This window comes from Strix uralensis, chromosome 15, assembly GCF_047716275.1.
Source record: "Strix uralensis isolate ZFMK-TIS-50842 chromosome 15, bStrUra1, whole genome shotgun sequence".
In the NCBI taxonomy this organism is placed as follows: domain Eukaryota; kingdom Metazoa; phylum Chordata; class Aves; order Strigiformes; family Strigidae; genus Strix; species Strix uralensis.
This window is the reverse complement of record NC_133986.1, coordinates 721,127-741,131: the sequence shown is the minus strand read 5'-3', so window position 1 is coordinate 741,131 and position 20,005 is coordinate 721,127. Positions and strand designations below refer to the sequence as shown.

The window sequence follows — 20,005 nt, the reverse complement described above, 5'->3', positions numbered from 1 at the left end:
AACTTGTCAGAAAAAAGATCAGCACATAGTTATTCCTTAGGCAGTGTTTGATGAAACTTGAGCAAAAGGCTAATATTGGTTACCAGAGTAATAACATAGCATGGCTTTGATAACGCAAGTCCATTCCTTCCCTCAGGGCACTAAATGGCTAACCCCCATCGATTTAAAAACTTTTGCCCTTTCTCAGTAAAACTGTAATAGATGTGTACCTTAGACAAACCAGCTAAAAAAGAACACTGCATTTGCCAGTGAAGTAATTGTAATACCTCAAGTGAAGTAATTGTAATACCTCAAGTGAAGTAATTGTAATACCTCAAGTGAAGTAATTGTAATATCTCTAAAAATTTAATTAATTTTCCTTATTCGGTTTAAATCTATTCAAATATATCTTAAATATTCATATAATAAATATAATGCTATAAACTACCTGTGATATCACTTTCTTTTGCACTGTGGAAATACTCCCTCATTTTAAACTAGATGCCAAAAACCTTAACCACTAACCAAGAAAAAGGAATACTGGAATACTCTCTGGAAGTTGCATATTACTTCTGTGACATTATCAAGAGTAAGAACACACAGTGCTGGTACAATTAATACCCTATGACCAAATTCCATCCTCTCTTATGTACTTGTAGCTACCTTTGAAATCACTATAAAATTCCCAAAAGGCATTTTTGTTTTCAGTTGCAGTTGATCCAATAGAAGTTTTACTTGTGTAACTGTCCTTGAAGTACGCTTCAGTCCTGTAGGACAGGGATGAATACTTGTTCCCTTCACACATGTAAATAACACACACATAATACCCCACTTCCCACAGTTAAACTTGTACAAAACTTCAGGTACAGTCTGACAGAACATATTTCTATAAGACAATTTTCCAAATTAAAAGTGAAACTTACTAGTTCAGGAGGAAAGACATATCAAATAGTTGTTTGAATGAAAACATCTAGTTTTGCCTTCTGTGCTTGTTTATATCTATGAACATGCCAACTGGGAAACCCACTTGCACAGTTCAAAACCAAAAGTCTCAGCCTGTATCATCAGTGTGTCATACCTTAATTTAACTAAATTTTCTCTTCTCCCTTCTGTTCCAGAAATACGATGCCAAGTGTTGCCCAGCTGATTGTCTGCAGCTAACCCGGTGCATGTGTTTAGCCATCACTTTCAAAGGCTTCCTTGTTTGCCTGCTTTGTGCAGAGTCTGTACACATCCAAGCCACCTGGTGTTAGACTGCTGCTGAGCTCACGTGACTCTAGGAAATAGTCTAGCCAGTCCACTGACATTAAGACACTGGTACAGCCTGACATCAGGGTAAGGCTACCTCTCTCACAGAAGAAAATCATAAACCAAATCAGGTTTGGCTTCATTAGATTCATGGCTAAACCAAAGGTGGACTGTACTACTTTTTTTTGAGAAAACTCAAAATGTCCACTTTTATGGCTGATAGTGGTTAGATTTTATCTCTGAGCTAAGGAAACCTACGAACAGCCTCATTGTGCCAATACCACTTTTCCCTTCTTACTTGATGTTAAATGTCAAGTCTTTGCTTTCATCTATTTTTACAGAGACTAAAAGAAGTATCATACCACTGTCATTTTCTCTGTGTTAAATTTTTCTATTTCTCTGAGAGCAAGTAGAATAAAGGGGTGGTAAAAAGTGTTTCTTTTTCTGACTCTTTGTACATTAAAAAGTCTTAGGGTTGTGTTCACTTCTACCCAGCTATACTGTTTGTCAAACTTGCATAAGCAGTATCTATGCTATTGCTGGAAAAGCAGCTGAGAACCTAGGGCCCAGCCCCACACCTTCCACATACCACGGAAAGACTCACAGGTGCCCTTGGTACCTGCTGTTGACCTTTCTTCTGAACCAATAGGAGACAGAATATTATTTGCCAGATAATTTCAATATTAACTCAAACTCATTTAAAAAACTATTTTCCATGCAGAAAACAACTACTGAACAAACCTTTTAGCTGTTTCCACAGACTGTTGTTCTGCCAGTTCCTTCTGCAGCTCCCTTTCTTTGGCCTCTTTCTGCCCAATAGGGCAGTCTTCAGGCACAGTGAATAGTGACAAGGCATCTTTGCTGTCTTCTTCTCGAAGAACTTTAGCAAATACCTTCTCTGCTAGAAGTCGCACCTGCTCATCGACCTCAGAGATGTTCAGCTTTGGAAACTGTCTGGGCATCTCGGCTAAAAAGGAAGACAGTTGACAAAGTTGTAACTACAAGATGAATAAAGATATGCGAGAGACTGGGTTTTTTTCATGGTATGCCTATCAAAATTAAGAGCTTAAAGCAAAAGCAGAATAAAGTAGAATTGCTACACAGAATTTAAACTAGTATGTGGTACACAAGAAACACAGGCATCCACAGAGCATCTTTACTTGTGGACCCATGCCAATTTGTGAATCAGGAACTTCCTGGTATACTCATGAAAATTCGTAAGATAGATATATATATGTACATACAGATTTGCCAGTAGATTCCACTTACTTGCATAATCAGACAGAGTATTATTTGTGATATAACGTACGTACTTGCTGTATGTACTTGCACTGAACTCGAAAATCACATTCACTCAGTTGTGGGCCACCTTCCCTGCTCAATGACTTCAAACCAATTTTAAAGCCACAAGCAAGTTAGAAAACAAGGTTGCACATTTCTACCTCCCCTCATCCTTTACACAAATAAGAAAGTCATGGACCTGCTGTGAAGTAAAATGGTTGCACAACAGGAACAAATATGGTGTAGTTAACTCAGTGACTTTTTTTTTTCCATTTGTTTTCAGTAGTTCATACCCTGCTTTTGAAGCATATATGGGAAGCAGATAGGATATGGACTTTAATTTTTACTTGGCATTTAAATACTATTTTCTAAAAAATATGTTTTATACTTTAAATTTTTATTTAAGTAGCCTTTTTTGACAAAATATTTCCATTTTGTTACAGCAGCACTACTGAAAATACCATCTTTAGTGTTTCTTCTGTAGTTTCATGGATTTATTTATATTTCATTCTCATACAAGCCAAAACATAATTTTTGACGTATCTGATAGCATTCTGGAGGGGAAAAAAATACAGTGCTTGTAAGCTACTGACCGGCATTATTTATTATGTACTAAAAAGCTTTTTGAATGCCTCCAGTATGATGGAGTTTGTAACAAATAAGATTAAATTCTTATTACGTAAGTTAAAAATAGCAATGAACATGTCACAACAAATGTATCCAAGCACTGACAGAATGTGAAGTCTGGGTCCAAAACTGACATTTCAGAATCCTTAATGTTACAAAAATGCAAACGTATTTTATAAGATGGTATTCATTTAAATAATGATGTATGCTGAAAGTCAGCATGGAGCATGAGTTTTTAATCACTCCAGATATAACTTATCAGGACCCCCATTACAGTATTTCTGTAGGCATGCTGCAAGTTTCACATGTTGGTATGTGATCCTTTTGATATGTGATCCTGTTGTGTTCAGTCTAAAAGATTCTAATTAATGTCCACCTGTTTCACAGTTGCTTTGAGAACAGCTTTGCTTTTATTCTAATAACAAATACAGTATGAAAAGGTGACAAGAGATTTATTGGACCATAACATGGCAATTTAATGATCATCTACATTATTTCACATTCTTAGTTTGCAAGAACCAATTCATAGCCCAGTGGAAAAACATCACTGGTTTTAAAGAACTGTGGATCTCACTCTATGCAGTTTTTTCCGACTGTAGAGCATTTGTTTTGCCATTAGTCTGAAATCTTCATAAAAATCAGGTATAATTACATAAGAAATATAAAAATACATACACGTTTAGCTGAATGATACAATGACAATGCACTATGATGTCTTAGAAGCATCCAAACTTAGATTCGGTTTCTCAATTTCAAACCTCAATGAAGTCATGGGAGTCTTTCCACTGACCTCAATGAACACAGTTGTCAGCAACAGTAACTGCCATATATGCAGTTGCCAGCAACAAGGGCTGTTTGGGCCACTTCAGTCAGGCAAGAACAGTCCTTATAGTTACTCAACTACAGTAAGAGTGCTAACAACAATAGTAAAATGAGAATAATAATGTTTATTTTGCTGCTAAATCAACTAAAATATTTTTAGTACTACCTGACTAGTACAGGAAAAAATCAATTGGTTGTATGTTTATCATTGGCTGAGCACTTTCCTAATATAAATGAACTTTTTTGTAGAGAATTGTGATCAGAAACAGAAATGCAGTAGGAAATACACTGCATGAGAAACCATACTGTATTTTAAATCATTACATGGACAGTGAAGAGTCAGAACGTATAGATACAAGTACGATCCTCTATTGAGGCCAAAGGTTTTGTTTTTTTTCTTACAGAACCTGATCTCATGTTCTTCACTCAAGCAAATCAGAGACTAAGGCACAAAACACATTGAAAGGTAGGTTCACCCACATCACTGCTAGCTTATGTCACTAGAATGAGTTTAATAAACCTAAAATAGTCATGAGGCACTTCATGTAATACTCATGCAAGCTGTGCTGTTCCCCAACTGGGAAAGGGATGAGGATCTTGTACCCAGCACCCTTCTATAGAAGTGCTGTCCTTTAGCCAAGGTGAGTGACTGGGGAAGGGGGACAGCTCGACATCTTAATGGGATGGGGAGGGGGTATGGACGCCATTCAGCAACCAGCAAATGCTCTTTTCCTAAATCTCTCACAGAAAGGCTGTTCTTCAGTTCTGCACCTTTGTAGAAGACAAGAAAGCTACTTCTTTTGAAACGTGCCGCATAAAAAATGATGGAATTATTATTTAGAAAGCAGTTATTGATCAGAAATAGAATGGGCTTGAATACGAAACGAGCACACGCCATGAAAGCAGCCGCCGCCGCCTCCAGCCCCGCGGACGGTCACGGCTGGCAGCGCGGCCGCCGCAGCCTGTCGCCAGGGACAGGTGGGGCAGGGCCGCCCGCGGGGCCCGGCCCGCGGGCGCTCCCGCCGCTGGAGCACCCGCCACGGCCGCCCGGGGTCCGTCCCCGCCCAGGGCGGCGGCCAAGGTCACCCCCGCCCCGGGCCAGCCCGGCACGGCGCTGCCTCCTGCCTCGGGACTTACCTAGCGCCGCGGGGAAAGCCATGCTGGGGCCGGGCCGGGCCCCGCCGCCGGCGCTCCCGCCGCCCGGGCAGACTCTGTCAGAAGCCGCCGGCGGAGGGAGGAGCCGCTCCCCACCAGCTGCCGCCGCTCCCCTCTGCCGCATCCACCCGCCGGCCGCCCCGCTACCGCAGTGCCGCCCCTGCCCCAGGCCCGGCCCTTTATGGCCGCCGCGGCCCCCGGGCCGAGGAGCGCGCCGGGCCCGCCAGCTGCCTCCTGGGCGGCTGCATCGCGGCCCGGGGCGGCTCCGCAGCAGGTGGGGCCGGGGGGGAGGCGGGCGCGGCGTGCAGCCTACTGCCGGGCCAGGCGCCAGCTACCGGGGCGGCCCCCGCCCCCCTGCCCGGCGGGGTCTGGGGGGCCGCCCCGGCGCGGGGTCCGCTAACACCGCCGACAGTGGTCTTGACGGGGCGGGGCGAGAGGGGGCGCGCGCCCTGCCTGTACCTCTGTGAGGAGACTCACGCCCGGGCGCGGGCGGTTGCTTCGGGCGCTGTCCGGCGCCGCGGCTGCGCCTGAGGGAGGGAGCCAGAGGACCCGCGAGCAGCCTTCCCTTTCTTCTCTCCCTTCCCCTGCCCGCGCCGCGGCGGTCCCTTCCTCTTCGCAGGCTTCGAGACAGAAGTCCCGCTGTCACATGGCTGCTTGCCGGCGCGGGAACGAGGAGGGAGCTCCCCGGGGCGCGCTGCGCCGGCCCGGCCCCGGCCCCAGCCCGCCCTCACCTCAGCCCGCCTCAGCCCGCCCTCACCTCAGCCCGCCTCAGCCCGCCCTCACCTCAGCCTGCCTCAGCAGCGGGGCGGCCGGCGCGGGGTGCCCCGGGAGTGCTGCCTTCACCAGCGCTTATTTCAAAACTCCTCCTCAGAAAGCGCTTTAATGTAGAAAACTTTGGTTCGGGACCAGAACGTCGTGAGGCTGGTGCAAAGATGACACCCGGTAAGTAAGTTTGCTGCCGATGTATCCCTATCAGAAGTGTTTTCAACAATGTCCGTCCTTCAGTGGAGCAACACGGTTTAGGTGCTCGCATATACTTAAAAAAACCCAAAACCCACCACCAACAAAAACACCTTACCAGATAAAGAGCCCACGACAAATAACTGAAGGTCAAAACAAGCATTACTCAGCAGGAATGAGAATCTTAATATGTAAAATAGTTTGAGCTTATTTTGAGAGATTCCGGGACCTGAAGCTGAAAGATAAATTTGGGTTACAATACTTGAAGTCTAATCTGAAGACATTTAAATCTAAAAATATCCTTACAGTGTAGGGAAGCACTGGGAATGTAGCAACTGAAGAACAAGGTCCTTTGTGTAAAAAGGCAAGCAAGATAAAGGTAGATCTCCCAAAACATGTGAGGGATCGGGTAGTTCTGAGGCAAGTGTGCTGTCCTCACTATGTCCTCCCGGCTTGGTAAACAAAGAAACACTCCATTCATAAACCTCAGGGGTTTTCGGCTTCAGAAATTCCTTTACTTTACACAGCTGGTGAAAAAATGGAAGTGAAAAGGAAGTAGGTGACCATACAAAGTTTGAGTTGCAAAGAAGAGTTGCAGAAGTTTGTAAAGTCTGAGTTGCAAAGACAACCAGATATTTTGTCTCTTACACTAGTATCAACATAATCACATTTATGTGCTTGTAAAAAACCTAAGAATTATGGCCACAGCTGTTGTATGAGACATTTGAAAATGAGTCAGCCATCCAAAATCATAAATAGTTGATTTTAGAATAATACTACTAAAAAAATAGATATTGTTTTTTAGCTTGGATAAAAAGGCTTATGCTGCATGTGCATGTTTCTCCCACAGTAACTCTGAATGTCTTCATCAGCTGCTGCCAGGCTACACCCAGACAAGCCATCTGGCACCCAGGAAACTGCATACTGTAAGTGTCTGTCTGACTCACGGCTGCCCTGCCCACATGATACATGAGTAAAGGACACCTGTTGCTGCTGGCCATTCAGTACACCCGTTGATTGCTGATCTGTTAGTCCTGCTTCCTTTCCTCCTTCTCCCTACCACCTGCCTGAACTTGCCCAAACTTGCCTGCTTCCCACAGCAGAGTTTGCCTGGCGGTTTGGGCTCCTTAGTGGCCCTCTAATCATAACTGTGCTCTGTCTGCTGGACTCAGGTATCCCATGGCCTCTTGGGTTCCTCTTCTCAGCTTGGCAAATAGGTCTTGCCTCCACACTTGATATAATCTCTCTTCTAACTATGGGATGTAAGAGTCTGGAAGGGTTCCCACTTGTGCTATTGCTGGCTTTCTACCAACCACAATGAAAAAATAACGGTCTCAAAGATAACTGAGCTTCTGCAATTTTCTTTCATGGAAACAGGCAGCTCTGTATGCCGCAAGTGAAGAAAACATTGCAGTGTTAGTTCACATTTTATGAAGGCCAGAGAATTCACACAGAAGGGAGACCTTAAAAATGCCTTAACAAAGAAAAAGCTTCTATGAGCACTGAAGTACAAATCCATACAGATGTAGGTGTTGTCCTGTTGATTGTTACTTGGGTCAAGAGACTCATCCCCCCTCTCTGCACCCTCCTTTCAGGGAGTTGTAGAGGGCCATGAGGTCTCCCCTCAGCCTCCTCTTCTCCAGACTAAACCCCCCCAGTTCCCTCAGCCGCTCCCCATCAGACCTGTGCTCCAGACCCTGCACCAGCTCTGTTGCCCTTCTCTGGACACGCTCGAGTAATTAATTTGGAATATATACATAGAACTATGCTTATATAAAATGCAAAATGTTTTGAAAATGACTTGCACTGATATTAGAACTGATAGTAGGTTTGGAATCCTGATTTTTGTTTTTTTTCAGTCAAATGACATTCTCCTTTCTGAAGGGATACCTGTGAGTATAGTTGTCCTGTAGGATATTATTATCAAATCAAATACATATAGTATGCAAATATAAATCTGGTTGTTTAAAAACTGAAATGGAAGTGGGAACTATAGAAATTAGAAAAGGATGTGACTGTTCAGTCACTGCTTTAAAAATAAACTAGGAAAGTATCTGCACAGTTCTAATAATCTGAGTCTGAAATAACATAACAGAAGTTTTCCATGAGTTTATAAATGGAATATACTGTAATACTTTGTTGCACAAGAAAGGTTTACAAGCAAGATGGGACACTCTGGTGTGTTTGGAATTGTAAGCTGTCATTCGGATATTTTGGAAAGCTTTCTTTCCAGCCAGTTGGCAAATTCTTTGCTGGCATCTACTAACTGCCTTGCTCTGTTGCCACAGCCATGTAAAAATGCTAGTTTAAAACCAGCTTATCTCAAACCTACTTAGCTTGGGCTTTGCAACCACTTACCCTTGATGGATGACTGCCTTGCTCTGACATTATACATAATTTATCTGAAATTCTGTAACTGTTCTAAGAAGGAGAAATCTGACTGTATTAGACAAACCTCTTTGTGGAGCTGAAAGGCCTTTAATCTGATTTATAAAAAGAAGAATTTTCTGAAAGTTACTTTTCACATCTGTGATATGCAGATGAAATACTTTTTAACCACCACTCTGAAGTACAATGCTGTTTTACTCAACTTTGTTTTAAGAGGAATTTTATTTGCTCAGAAGTCACATAAAATGAAATATTCAGCAAGTGACAGTCTCATAAATTAGACACTGCCAGTGCATGATAAATAATGAAACAGTGTAATTACAGCTCACAAAGGGGAACTCTATGGTCTATTTTGGAAAGCCCTAAAATAAAGAATATTGTGAATTATTTGATTTCTGCAAAAATCAGTACTGGAATCTAACCTGTATGTTTAGAATTGGTTTACATATTATGTTTGCAGTGGAAATGCAAATAGTTCTGTTAAGTGATACTCAGTTCTGCATTTGTATTACTTTTGGATGACCATTAAGGTTTTTGTGATGATCTGTGACAAGGTTTTGCATCTGGATTATCTGGCCCTCAAGTCAGAGGTTTCGTTCCCAAACAACAGATATCTGTGTGATGCAGGCGGAGCACATAACTGCCCAGAAACTGGGAAATGCAAGATATGGTTTAGACATAACCTTACACAAACATTACATAGCTTTAAATAAACTCAGGGTTAGGTATTGCTGAACAGCAGTCTTCCCTGTCCCCAGAATATCCCATGTCTTCTCTGTGTTTTACAAGTGTATTTTCCAAGTGGCTTCTTTTACAAGTGTGAGTGAAACTCTGCAACCTCCAAAGCCAGGAGTTCATTTGTACTGGGGGATTCCTGGTGGCCATTTACAGCCCAAAGAAACCTTCTCTGTGTTGCTTGTGTAGTGCTAAGCAGGTGTAGTTGGCAAGAAATCCAACCCAAAATGTTCTTATTTTCATGTAGAAACTTAAACTTTCACGGGGGTGGGGGGAATTGCTTTATTATGTTTATCCAATCTGCCTGAGTAAAACATGCTATAGCTAGGCCTGTGCTTACATGCAAAGTGATGTGAAAAGCCCTGTCTTCTTTCCATAAAGCTCACCTGAAACATCAGGTCTGGGCACCTGCAGCTTGTGAAATTTCCCATTATTTTTTTCTACCCCACAGACAGTGGGAAAACAGTCTATCTTATGTTTTGTACCCGGCGTTCGCCAGGAGGGCAACATCAGGCTGCCGCTGGCGGAGGCCGGGCGCGTCCCGCGTTCCGCGCCTCTCCGCCGGGGCCGGGCCGGCCGAGCTCGGCGTCACCACCGGCTGCGCGGGACCTCGCCGTCCCGCCGCCCGCCCATCCCTACCGCCCGTCCCTGCCGCCGGTGACCGCGCCGCCTTATGTAAACAGCAGTTACGCAAGGAATGCAGATTTCACCTTACATAACCGTTCGTTCCTACCAGAGACTTCTTTATTTGTGCCATTAGCACATATAAATGAAAAGGAGGGAAAAGCGGTGTTTGCGTTATTAGAGCTATATCTCTGGTTCCAAAGTGACTTGATGACCTGTTTGCTGCTGTGGCACTTTTCACTCAGGCAATTTCGTGAAAGTCCAAGAAACCAGCATGCATACCTAAGTCATATTTGTCCCTTTTCTGGAGGTCTAAGAAAGATGATTCATAGTTACTGCACAGAGTGAACTTAATCCAATACGGACAAAAAGAAATCGAGTTCTGTGTATCTCGAGCTTTACGTTTCAGCTGTCTGTATGCAAAGATAGATTTCCAAGTCACCTAAGTGCCATTAGGGCTGGACAGAAGAGCCTCAGTACTCTGTCTCTAGCAGATATTAGGAGAGATCCCTGAAGCAGTGGGGTCTGTTTCTGTTCCCTTGCCCTCTCCTGTGCAGGCAGAGCATCATCAGGTGGTGTACGCTTGGGGTACTTTCACAGAATAGTAGATGCTGTCAAGGGCTTCTGTGCTTGATGCCTCACTCAATTCCCTTTATACTAATTTTTGATCCTGTAGCTCTTACATACCTTTCCTTTTTGAGTTAGCACCCCTGATAAATTGAGGGGAGGGGTGGGGTGTGGGGTGTGGTTTGGTAGGTTTGATTTGTGTGGGGTTTTCGCCCCCTTTCCTTTAGCCTTTTTTCTCCCTAGAAAGGCCTTGACTTCCACAGGATTGGTGTACAGGGGTGCTCTGCTCAGGGTTTTGCTCTGGTTCTCTACTTAGACATTTTTGACCCAGAACCTTCATACCCCTTTCCTTTTTCATTTGTTGCTAATGCCCAGCCAGCCCTATAAGGAGAATCCAGTATGAACAGAAACATTAGTAGATAGCTGGATGGTGCCAAAGACAGAGCAATCCTTTTCCTGTTGTGCATCACCTGTATTGGTTTAGAATCTTCATGAACTGGAGGTAGAATCTGGACTATCCTAACTGATTGTCACCAGTCAGTGAATATCTTCCAAGAATGAGTCCAGTTCCATTTTTAACCATGTCTATTTTGGTGTCCACAAGATCCTGTGGCAGTGAGCTTCTTCTACAGCTTTATTGTGCACTGTGAGCCAGGGGGATGTGAGCCAGCTTTGATCCAAAAATTCTACGACCAGATATAGCACAGCTCTTTGAGCTCTTAGCTTTTGCTGGTTAGGACTACAGCCAGTGTAAGCTCATGTCTGCCCCCAGGATACTGCAAAGACATCCTCTAACTGATGCTTAGATGGGTCACAGCAATGCGCTATTGAGCCAAAGGAATGTGCCATAGATTACCAGCTCAGGCATATTGTGCTACCATGGAAAGATAAAGGATCTGTGGGGAGGGTCTCTGTACATAACAAACTCTTTGCTAGATCATGCAGCCGAAAAGAAGTAATTTCCACAGGGAGCAGCTCAAACACCAACAAATCTCTTTGAGACTCAGGCAGCCAATTGAGACTGGAGCAGATGAAAGAAGTATGAAATGAAAGGTGACCTGCTAGATTAGTCAGCTGTTTGAACGGCTTATACCTGTCATCTCTTGTATGATCCAGTGGGCATAAGCAGAGAGTAGGAGAACAGCCAGTCCTCTCAGATCTAGACAAAAGTGGAAGAAAAAAAGAACTGTTAAACTCATTGCCTGGCTTCCCAAATAATTAGTTTCTGAATTTTGACAACCTTTTGTTTACAAAACAGAAATATCAGAGGAATCTAGAACTTAAATTAGTAGATAATTTTAAAAGAGATCATCACATTGATATTTCTTCAACTTTGTTTTTTTCAATTTGATTTAGTCTTTCTTCAAAACTCAGATTGTTGTTATTTCATATAAATGCAATATAAATTTTAAACTGTTATATATATGCTATATATATACCCCCCAAAACAATAGGGAAAAGTAAATTTGCTGTATGCAAAAATTAATTTAATAATCTGGTACTGAAACTGGATATTCAGTAGAAGAGCAAGAGTGAACTTCAAATACATTCTATGTCTTTGCTTTTCCGGATATGCTTTAACAGTTCATAATGTACTGAATCTGTTCATAAAAATATAGCTGTTGTTGATTGCCAAAATACTACTCTGCAAGGACCACTCCAGTGATGAATTCTATGGGTGAAAATCGTGCACCAGGGAAGAACAAAAAAAGTTTTAAAGGCGTAACTATTATAGCCATGTCCAGGGTGGTAGTTGCAAGGTTGCTAAGAAAAGAATGCATCCATTTATTTTCTCATGAGGAAATATGCTAATTGTGGCTAAAGACTAGAGAAGAAAGGATTGTAGGTCTGCAACACCTCTGAAAGACATATAAAATGTTTTCACAGTCCCAAACGAAATTAGTCATTATTTTTGCTGTTTGATAATGTGGAATCGGTTTTCCCCCAAATTAAGGCTGTTTTGTGTCCCTTGTTCTAAAAAGAAGCTATCTGACTGCCAGTCAGCCTGGCCAGCTCTGGGATGATCACTTCGGAAGAATGGAATCCAAGGATAATCCCTCAGGACAATTTTTCAACGTTTTGCAGTGTTGTGGGAAGGAAGGGGTGCTTGCATGACTTAGGGATCCATAGCTGCCTTAGCAGTGCCTTGAGTTACTTGTAACCAGGTCAAGACTAAAAGGATAGAGGTTTTCTTGTGCCAGTAGGACACAGACCAGTGCAAAGAAAGTGGTTCAAGAATTGGAAGAGCATATCAACAGCTTAAAACCACTTCTGCCAACTTTCTCCGTGCATGGGGCCAGAATCCATAGCCTTCATTTTCCCATCCTTAGTCACCACACAGGCATCCTGTGGGCACAATTAGTTGTGAAAATTTGGTAAAACACAGGGGAGAAACTGAAAGCCAATGCCTTTTTGAGCCTTGCTGGCTATCAGTTCCAAGTTTGTCATAGGCTGAAGACAATTCATTTTTCTTTTTCTTATTTTTAAATAGTATCTGTGTTTCTTTGTGATCATTCACAGTAGAGGCTCTTCTAGAAAAAGTTACATAGTCCATAATGACTGTCAATAGAGCACATTTTTCTGAGTCATGCCTACTTTTCGAAACTCGTGCAGGCTTGGGAAATGTGTACTTAAAAGAGCCGACAGAGCCACCTAGTGTTTAAATTTAAAATGTACAGTTTTGTGTGTTTTGGACTTCTATGTTCAAGAGCAAGATCTAGGTGCAATCTCAACGGTCAGAGAGGGAAAACAGCTCATAGTCTTTCATATTAATCCTTGACAGTTCTTGTTTCTTGCAAACCGTACAGTTATTGGTGCTAGAATTAACAGTGTTGAAATTATATGTGGAGATTTCTATTACTTCACTAGAGACACCCAAGACTAGCCAAAAATTTTCTCTGATATTTAGCATCAGCCACTTTCATATTATCATCTTTAGTTACACTTTTTCATTTCTTCTTGGCATTTAAACCCTTTGGATACTTGTGCTGCTTCATTGCCTGCTGCTTCAGGGTGTATACTTAATCAGTGGGTTTCTGTAGTGTGGCCTTCTTTCTGTGCACTGTCTTTTTGACATATCAAACTTGATGCAATGCAGTGCTCTGGAGTTGGTCAGAAAGCTGGAACGAGGCCACATTGCAGGTTTCTTACTTTTTTCCTCAAAATGCTGCAAGAAGCTTCAATGGCAGTTATCTCCCTTCCCGGTAATCAGCATCCATGCATGCATGCACACAACAGACAAGCACACAATTTGCACTGACTTTTTCCTCATCGTTTCTCATGGTGAGCTCAGATATAATTGCTCAACATTTGCCATCCACAGTCATTTCCCTTATTACATATGCACATTGTCATTTTCTGCCTCTATGGATAACTTTAGAGAAAAACCCCACATTATTTTTATAGCTATTGTCTAAATGGTTGGGCTGGCTTTGTTCTCCTATTGTAACCTAAGAAGGTTAGTGCAGATCAACTGATGACTACTCAACAAACAGGCAAAACAGAATTTTGCTGCCCTATGGAGAAAAGACTGGGGTCAAAGCAGAGCTGGGACTGTGACTGAGCCAACCTAACAGCTTCTGCTGCCATGGGAGATGTAGGACAGAGGACAAAAGGAGTCACACTGGGAAGAGCCACTGATGTTTCTGAGATAAACCACTTCTTCCCAGAGCTGTGTCAGAAATCATTGTCCCATAATTATTCTCCTTAATTTTTTTTTTTCCTTTTCCTGTCCAAGTCTGGTCTGCTTAGTATGTTTTTTTTAGGCAGCACGCAGTGATTCATTTAAATCCTAATGTCCATTTAGCAATCTAGTATAGGTGTAATTCAAAGGTAGGACGGGCTTTGGGCATGGGAACTTATCTGACCTAACTTCAGATGTTTGAAAGATAGTTGTCTAAATCTAAGCTGGTGTTCAAGAGTCTTTATAATCAAAAATGGTTTATTTTGATCTCCACATAAGTGCCTAAGAGTGCTGGAGTCAATCATTCTCAAGAGTTGAACACCACATGGCCAACAGTACTAAAAATTGGTTGCTTACCAGGAATCTCAGAGTGAGGCAGAATTATATTAGTTATTTTGGAAGCTACTTCTGAATGGCCTTCTTAGACAGGAGGGACTATGTAATATGAATGTTGTCCTTTAAAGAACTCACTTAACAGCTGTACTCCCTTTAGTAATTGCCCAGTGTGCTCAAGAAAGGAAACTGAGTCTTGTGCTTTATAAACCTATTTTGTTTATTTTTCTTCTGCCCACTATATATTTAAAGTTTTAAAAAACAGAGTTCCTTCAGTGATAATATTGCCAAAAGTGAAAATTAAGGTTCTGATAATATCACCATGCATTACTGTTGTATTCTGTTTGCTGAATCCCTTCAAAGGGACTATCATATTATTGCTGACCTCAAAAAAATGTTAGTCTTGTTTAATCATTAGAACAAAGAGCTGGAGGCCAGAAAGATCATAATACAACAGTTAGGGACAGAGAAGAGCCAACAATGTGGTTCATAGAAAACAGAGACAAGAAAAGACCTGAGTCTGTGGAGTGTTTCCATTTTCCCCAGCTGATGTACTGCACAAACCCACGATATATCCGGTTTCTCCAGAATTTAAGTTTGCATTAAAGTAGATCATGTGTCAAGCTGTCCTGTTTACAAAAGCTTTTGTCTGCACAAGGAAATTCACTGATACAACTCTCATGGCATGAGGTACTTCTGAGCTATTCTAAAAGCTGCAACTGGTTATTTAAGAGCAACTATTGTGGAATAGCTTATGCTACAGTGGTTACACCCATCACTTCCCCTGGAGAGAAAAAAATCCATTACAATATTCTAAACATGAACTCATTGTAAACTTTTGCAGCATTTTTTTCAGGACTGTACAAATAGGCAACTTGAAATAAAATTCTGAATGACATTAATTGTCTTTGAACAGTTAACTCTAGAATATAATGGCATGACTTGGAATGCTTAGCAAAACTTTTTGATTGGAGGCAATTAGAATTAAGCATGATGAGAAAGAGGAATTATTACAGAGAGGAAAACTCCAAGGGAAGGGAAGAAGAAGATGGAAAAGGGGACTGAAAGGGAATGAAGAGCAGCAAAAGGAAAACTGTAAAGAAGAAAATCAAAGTGCAGTGAAAAGTCAAGATGGGGATGTTTCCTCAACTGAGAAACGATTGTGGTAGTAAGCCTGAGTTAGCTACCACAGTACAAAAGGATAGTTTATCCCCTTGATCTTAATGCCAGTATCCCACTGATATCAGTGTGCATTTTGCTGTAGATTAAGTGTATCATATAGTCCTAAATTTAGACAAGCAGTCATTAAACATGGAATTTGGCCTTCTCTGCAGAATGACTTTGCACATCCCTCATGTAGATCCCAATGCCAAGACAATATTTTCTCCATTGCATGCCCATGTTTGTTCTGCCAGCCTTTCATTACTTGCTTCATTTACTCACAATATGTCAAAGCCTGACTCTGTGACATTTCAGTCTGAGTATCTTTTAAAAGAACTGTTTTTTCTATCTGTTTTGAACACTACAAAGCAACTCGCTGTTTGTTTCCCTCCCTGTAGCAGATGCTTCTGTCTTTCTATCAGACTTAAATACTGTGATACATTGAAGGAAAAGTATGTTGTTTCCATCCATATGGCACAAGCTGTTGAGCAGGTGAAATGACAAGGACCCATGCTGTGCAACAGGAACCAGTAAGGACAGAATAGGGAAGCAGAGCCACCTCTATCAGACCTGCCCTGAGATACTGTCTGCGATGGTGTACCCCGAGTCTGTCAGCTTCCCACACAATTCATGGATGGGTTTTGCGCATCCTTGCAGAATCAGGAGCTAAAGTGATTTTCCAGAAGTGTTGCTGCTTTTATTTTCCTAATTCAGGAGCTGATAAAAGATTACCTTGATCAAAAAATATAATTAATCATAGTTGTGATAATTGAGGAAATGTTATCTAAGTAATGGAAACTTTTGCCTGTGTTTTAATGTTTAAGTGTGTTTTTAATGCCTGTGTATGAATGTGAACATTTGCTAAGAAGGCCTTTCTATCTGACATTAGGAATAAAAGGGAGTCCTTTGCTTTAAATCTTATAGTTTGACTCAGCAATTAGTCAAGGAGGTTAGATGAACTTTTCACTCCAAATGTTTCTGCAGGGGTATGAAACTTCAACAAAAAACCAAAGAAGCCAGGTGCTATAAATTGGTATATAAAGTGGAAAAGGCTCAAGCACATAAAAATACTAGAGAAAGAAATGGAAGGAATTTATGTAGGATGGAACTGAAAGCATGGGATGGGAGGTCTGAGTTAGCTGCAGGAAGTGAGATCTGAGGAAGTTAGCTGGACAGAAAAGATTCTGGCTGGAGCTTTCAGAGAAGGGTTCTAGATAACTCCAGACAATACGGTATCTACTTGTAACAAGTGATTTAGGGTCTGTCAAGAAAATACGCCTTGTATTTCCTGGGTTATCCAAATTAAGAGCATTAATGTTTTCAAAATACATGCAATGTATGTTATAGTGTGTACACCTTCTACCTTAGGTACTTCCTAAGGTGTAAAATGTAATTCCAACTATAGTTTTGCAGAGAGGGCCTTGGCGTTCCCTTGGGATTCTGAAAACTGGAGACAGATCAGTTGTTGGGTCTATTTCTGTGAAGGGGGAACAGAGAACCTGTCTCCAGGAAATAGAGGTATTGTGGAGACTGACGGAAAAGCTTAGTGCTACAAGTGGGATGAAATCCAGCACAGCAGTTTGGGGAGTATATATCTGTGCAGTTTGAATAGATCTATGGACCAAGGGTGAGTAGATGAGTTCAGAAATAATTTCTCTTATGTGCAGTTATCAGGGACATAAGGGCTCTTTAATGTTGTAGAAAGAGGGAAAAATGAGAACCAAGGGCAGTAAGGTGAAGCCAGCAAATTCAAAGGAGAAGTTAGGCATGTTTTTTAACACTGTGTATGATCAATCAGTGTCAGGGAAGTTGTTGATTTTCTACCTCTTGATGTTGTTACTTCAAAGCAGTGTACTTTTTTGAAAGCAATACTTCAGCTGAACAGAGTTGTGGATCTTAATATAGTAGTAAATGGGTAAAATGTGATGGCCTTGACAAACAGGAGTCAAACTAAGAGATCTATCAGTTCATCCTGGCCTTAAATTCTCTGAATCTGTGAAATTTCTTAGACAGTTTTGACTTCCTCATCCTAGATTTCATATTGTTTCTTTCTGCATTCAGTTTAATGTTTTAAATTCATGCCTGAAGGCCAGAGGTGCTTTTTTGTTGTTGTTGTTTAAACACTAACTGAGGGCTGAAAACATTTCTTTGTGTCCAAATCTGGAAAAATGCAGAATGATTGTATTACCAAAGGGAGAGAGAAAAAAAAGAAGGAATACTGTGTACCCAACAAAACAGAGGCAAGAATGTAGGAATGTAAATGTGTTACAGGCTGTTAGGATTTTGGATGCAAAAATAAAACTTAGAAAATACTTAAGAGTTGAAAAGGCATAATATGATCCAATTTATTTAGACTAGAAATTGCCTTCCCTAGATTGCTAAAGTGACAGGAAGAAAGTTATGAAAAGAAGGTAATCATATTTGTTTTAAGTCTGGCAGTTTCCACTGAAATGCCTGTCTCTCTATAACACTTTTTTTGAAGAAAGTGCCTTGGGGAATTACTAGAAAAATGAGCTTTATTAAGTGTTCATGGCCATCTGAACTACCCACCCATCCAGTATAAATGTGTTCTGGCAAAACAAGTGTTTGTGTTGCCATGGCCTTTCCCATGATGTTATTTTCTTAAGCAAAAGCATTTTTCTAGCTGGGATCTTAACAAGGACACAGGCAGGATGCCATGATTCAGTCCTTGAAGAGAAAAATAGTGATTTGGAGGGAATGGTGAAGGAAAGAGATGGTCTCAGAGTAGGTAGAACAAACGACTTAGATACCTGGTGACTCTTTTGCCCAAAGAAGCAGTGATTCCTTCCACTAATCACTCCAGTTCTGTGAGAGAGTAGTGCAGCTTCCACCAGCCCTGCAGAAATGCTGATAGGCCCAGTGCTAAGATTCGCCTGTAGCATCTCTAGTATAGGGAAAATATCTCTTAAAAATAGCAGCTCAATTGTTATTTGATGAGCAAATCACATGCCTCAGATACAGGCTTCCTTAAATCAGGTCACAGGGCCCTGTACTCTGCACAGGTATGGGAACTCTACATAAAAATACACCCCCAAGGTCTGTGTGGATCCATGTGATTTATCTGCAAGATTTGAACTGTTCTGTTTATGACTTTTTTTTTTTTTTCTTCCTTTGCCCTGCAAAATCTGTTAGGGAAGGTCCTGCCTAAAGGTTTCACATTGCTTTCTATCCTCCAGTGCATACTTCTGCAAGTGAAAATGATTATGAGTTTTACACTGTTTACTGATTTATACTCTGGTTTTAGATTAATATCAAAGTGTTTTATCATAAAAACTAGTGAGCTGGTCACATAAGCATTGAACAACATTATTGTATAGTTACTATACCTCACAGCAACTAAAACAAAGCTAACACGTGCTTACATAAAGTGCGTAAGAACAGGACAGGTATTGAGTCACCCTTTCTCCACATATCTTCCCAAATTCCAGTAATCATCAGTTTGTGAGGTAGAGGTCATATCAGAATCCTGATGCTTCCCATCCACCAAGGGGCCACAAATTCCTTTCTGAAGGAATAAAAGACAAAAAAAGAACAGCAGGACCAAAGGCTGGTGCTTAGCTCTCATGGGGTTTTGATGAGATTTGGGTGTCTTTCTTCCTTCAACTCCTGTGAGACAGCTCTTTTCTGTCAAACTGCTTTCATACCTACGTAGCTCCACAAATCTCAGCAGAACGTTGATCTCACCAGAGAAAGTAAAGAGAATAAGGTCCACAAATGGTAAATGTAGGTCCAAATCCAGGTAAGTATCTATTTGTAGGAGAGAACACATTACAAAAAAAAACAAGTAATGAAAAGTAGAAATAGAATAAGCCTCTTGAGCCATCTTATCTCCCCAAAGTTAATTTTCTTCATAACGCAAATCACATCATAAGATGGTGAGCAGTATCCCTTCTGTTTGAAGCAACGCGGTCCACATCTCACTGATACCTGAATGCCACACCATTTTAGCAAACAGGTCAATTACAGAACTATGGCAAAACAAACAAAACAACATGGAACATTTTAATTACTTTCAAATAAAATTAATTAGCTGGGAACTAAGACAGCAAATAGCATTTGGTAGAAATAACAGAATATGCTAGAACTTACTCCAAAAAATGTGTTGTGTTCCCCTATTTGGTGAGCTGTTGACCACAAGTCTTTGAGTGTGACCATCCAGCCAATTCCCTATCCAGCGAGTGGTCCATCCATCAAATTCATGTCTCTTGTGCACCTTTAGGCTCCTTAGATGGTCTCAAACCTGATCTTCTACACTGTGCAGTTCTGCCTTATCCCAGTCTCCGCCTTTACCTTCTGCAACTTGGGCGGTGTGGCTGGAGCCCTTGCTGGTGAAGACTGAGGCAAAAAAGTCATTGAGTACCTCATCCTTCTCCATATTCCAGGTGGCCAAGTCTCCCGTTTCCTTCCAGAGAGGGCCCACAT

The 20,005-nt window shown here is 41.6% G+C and overlaps 2 protein-coding genes across 8 annotated transcripts in view; one reads left to right on the top strand and one right to left on the bottom strand.

Annotated features, from left to right (window-relative positions):
• AMPD3 (adenosine monophosphate deaminase 3) overlaps positions 1-5,733 on the bottom strand; it is a 32,552-nt gene extending 26,819 nt beyond the window's left edge. Inside the window, exons 1-2 of one of the 4 annotated variants that reach the window (XM_074884280.1) lie at positions 5,572-5,733; positions 1,969-2,194 (exon numbers count right to left, since the gene is read on the bottom strand). In XM_074884280.1, the coding sequence (XP_074740381.1) occupies positions 1,969-2,189 (221 nt within the window). In that variant the 5' untranslated portion in view covers positions 2,190-2,194; positions 5,572-5,733. Of the gene's footprint in view, positions 1-1,968; positions 2,195-5,094; positions 5,447-5,571 lie in introns of those variants that run through there. The other 3 variants (XM_074884279.1, XM_074884278.1, XM_074884277.1) reach the window with 3 other exon arrangements.
• Positions 5,734-5,817: 84 nt separating this feature from the next.
• The window catches only part of SBF2 (SET binding factor 2), a 302,250-nt gene continuing 288,062 nt past the window's right edge, over positions 5,818-20,005 (top strand). For all 4 annotated transcript variants that reach the window (XM_074884270.1, XM_074884274.1, XM_074884273.1 and 1 more), the window contains exons 1-2: positions 5,818-6,054; positions 6,923-6,998. In XM_074884270.1, the coding sequence (XP_074740371.1) occupies positions 6,932-6,998 (67 nt within the window). In that variant the 5' untranslated portion in view covers positions 5,818-6,054; positions 6,923-6,931. The remainder of the gene's footprint in view (positions 6,055-6,922; positions 6,999-20,005) is intronic.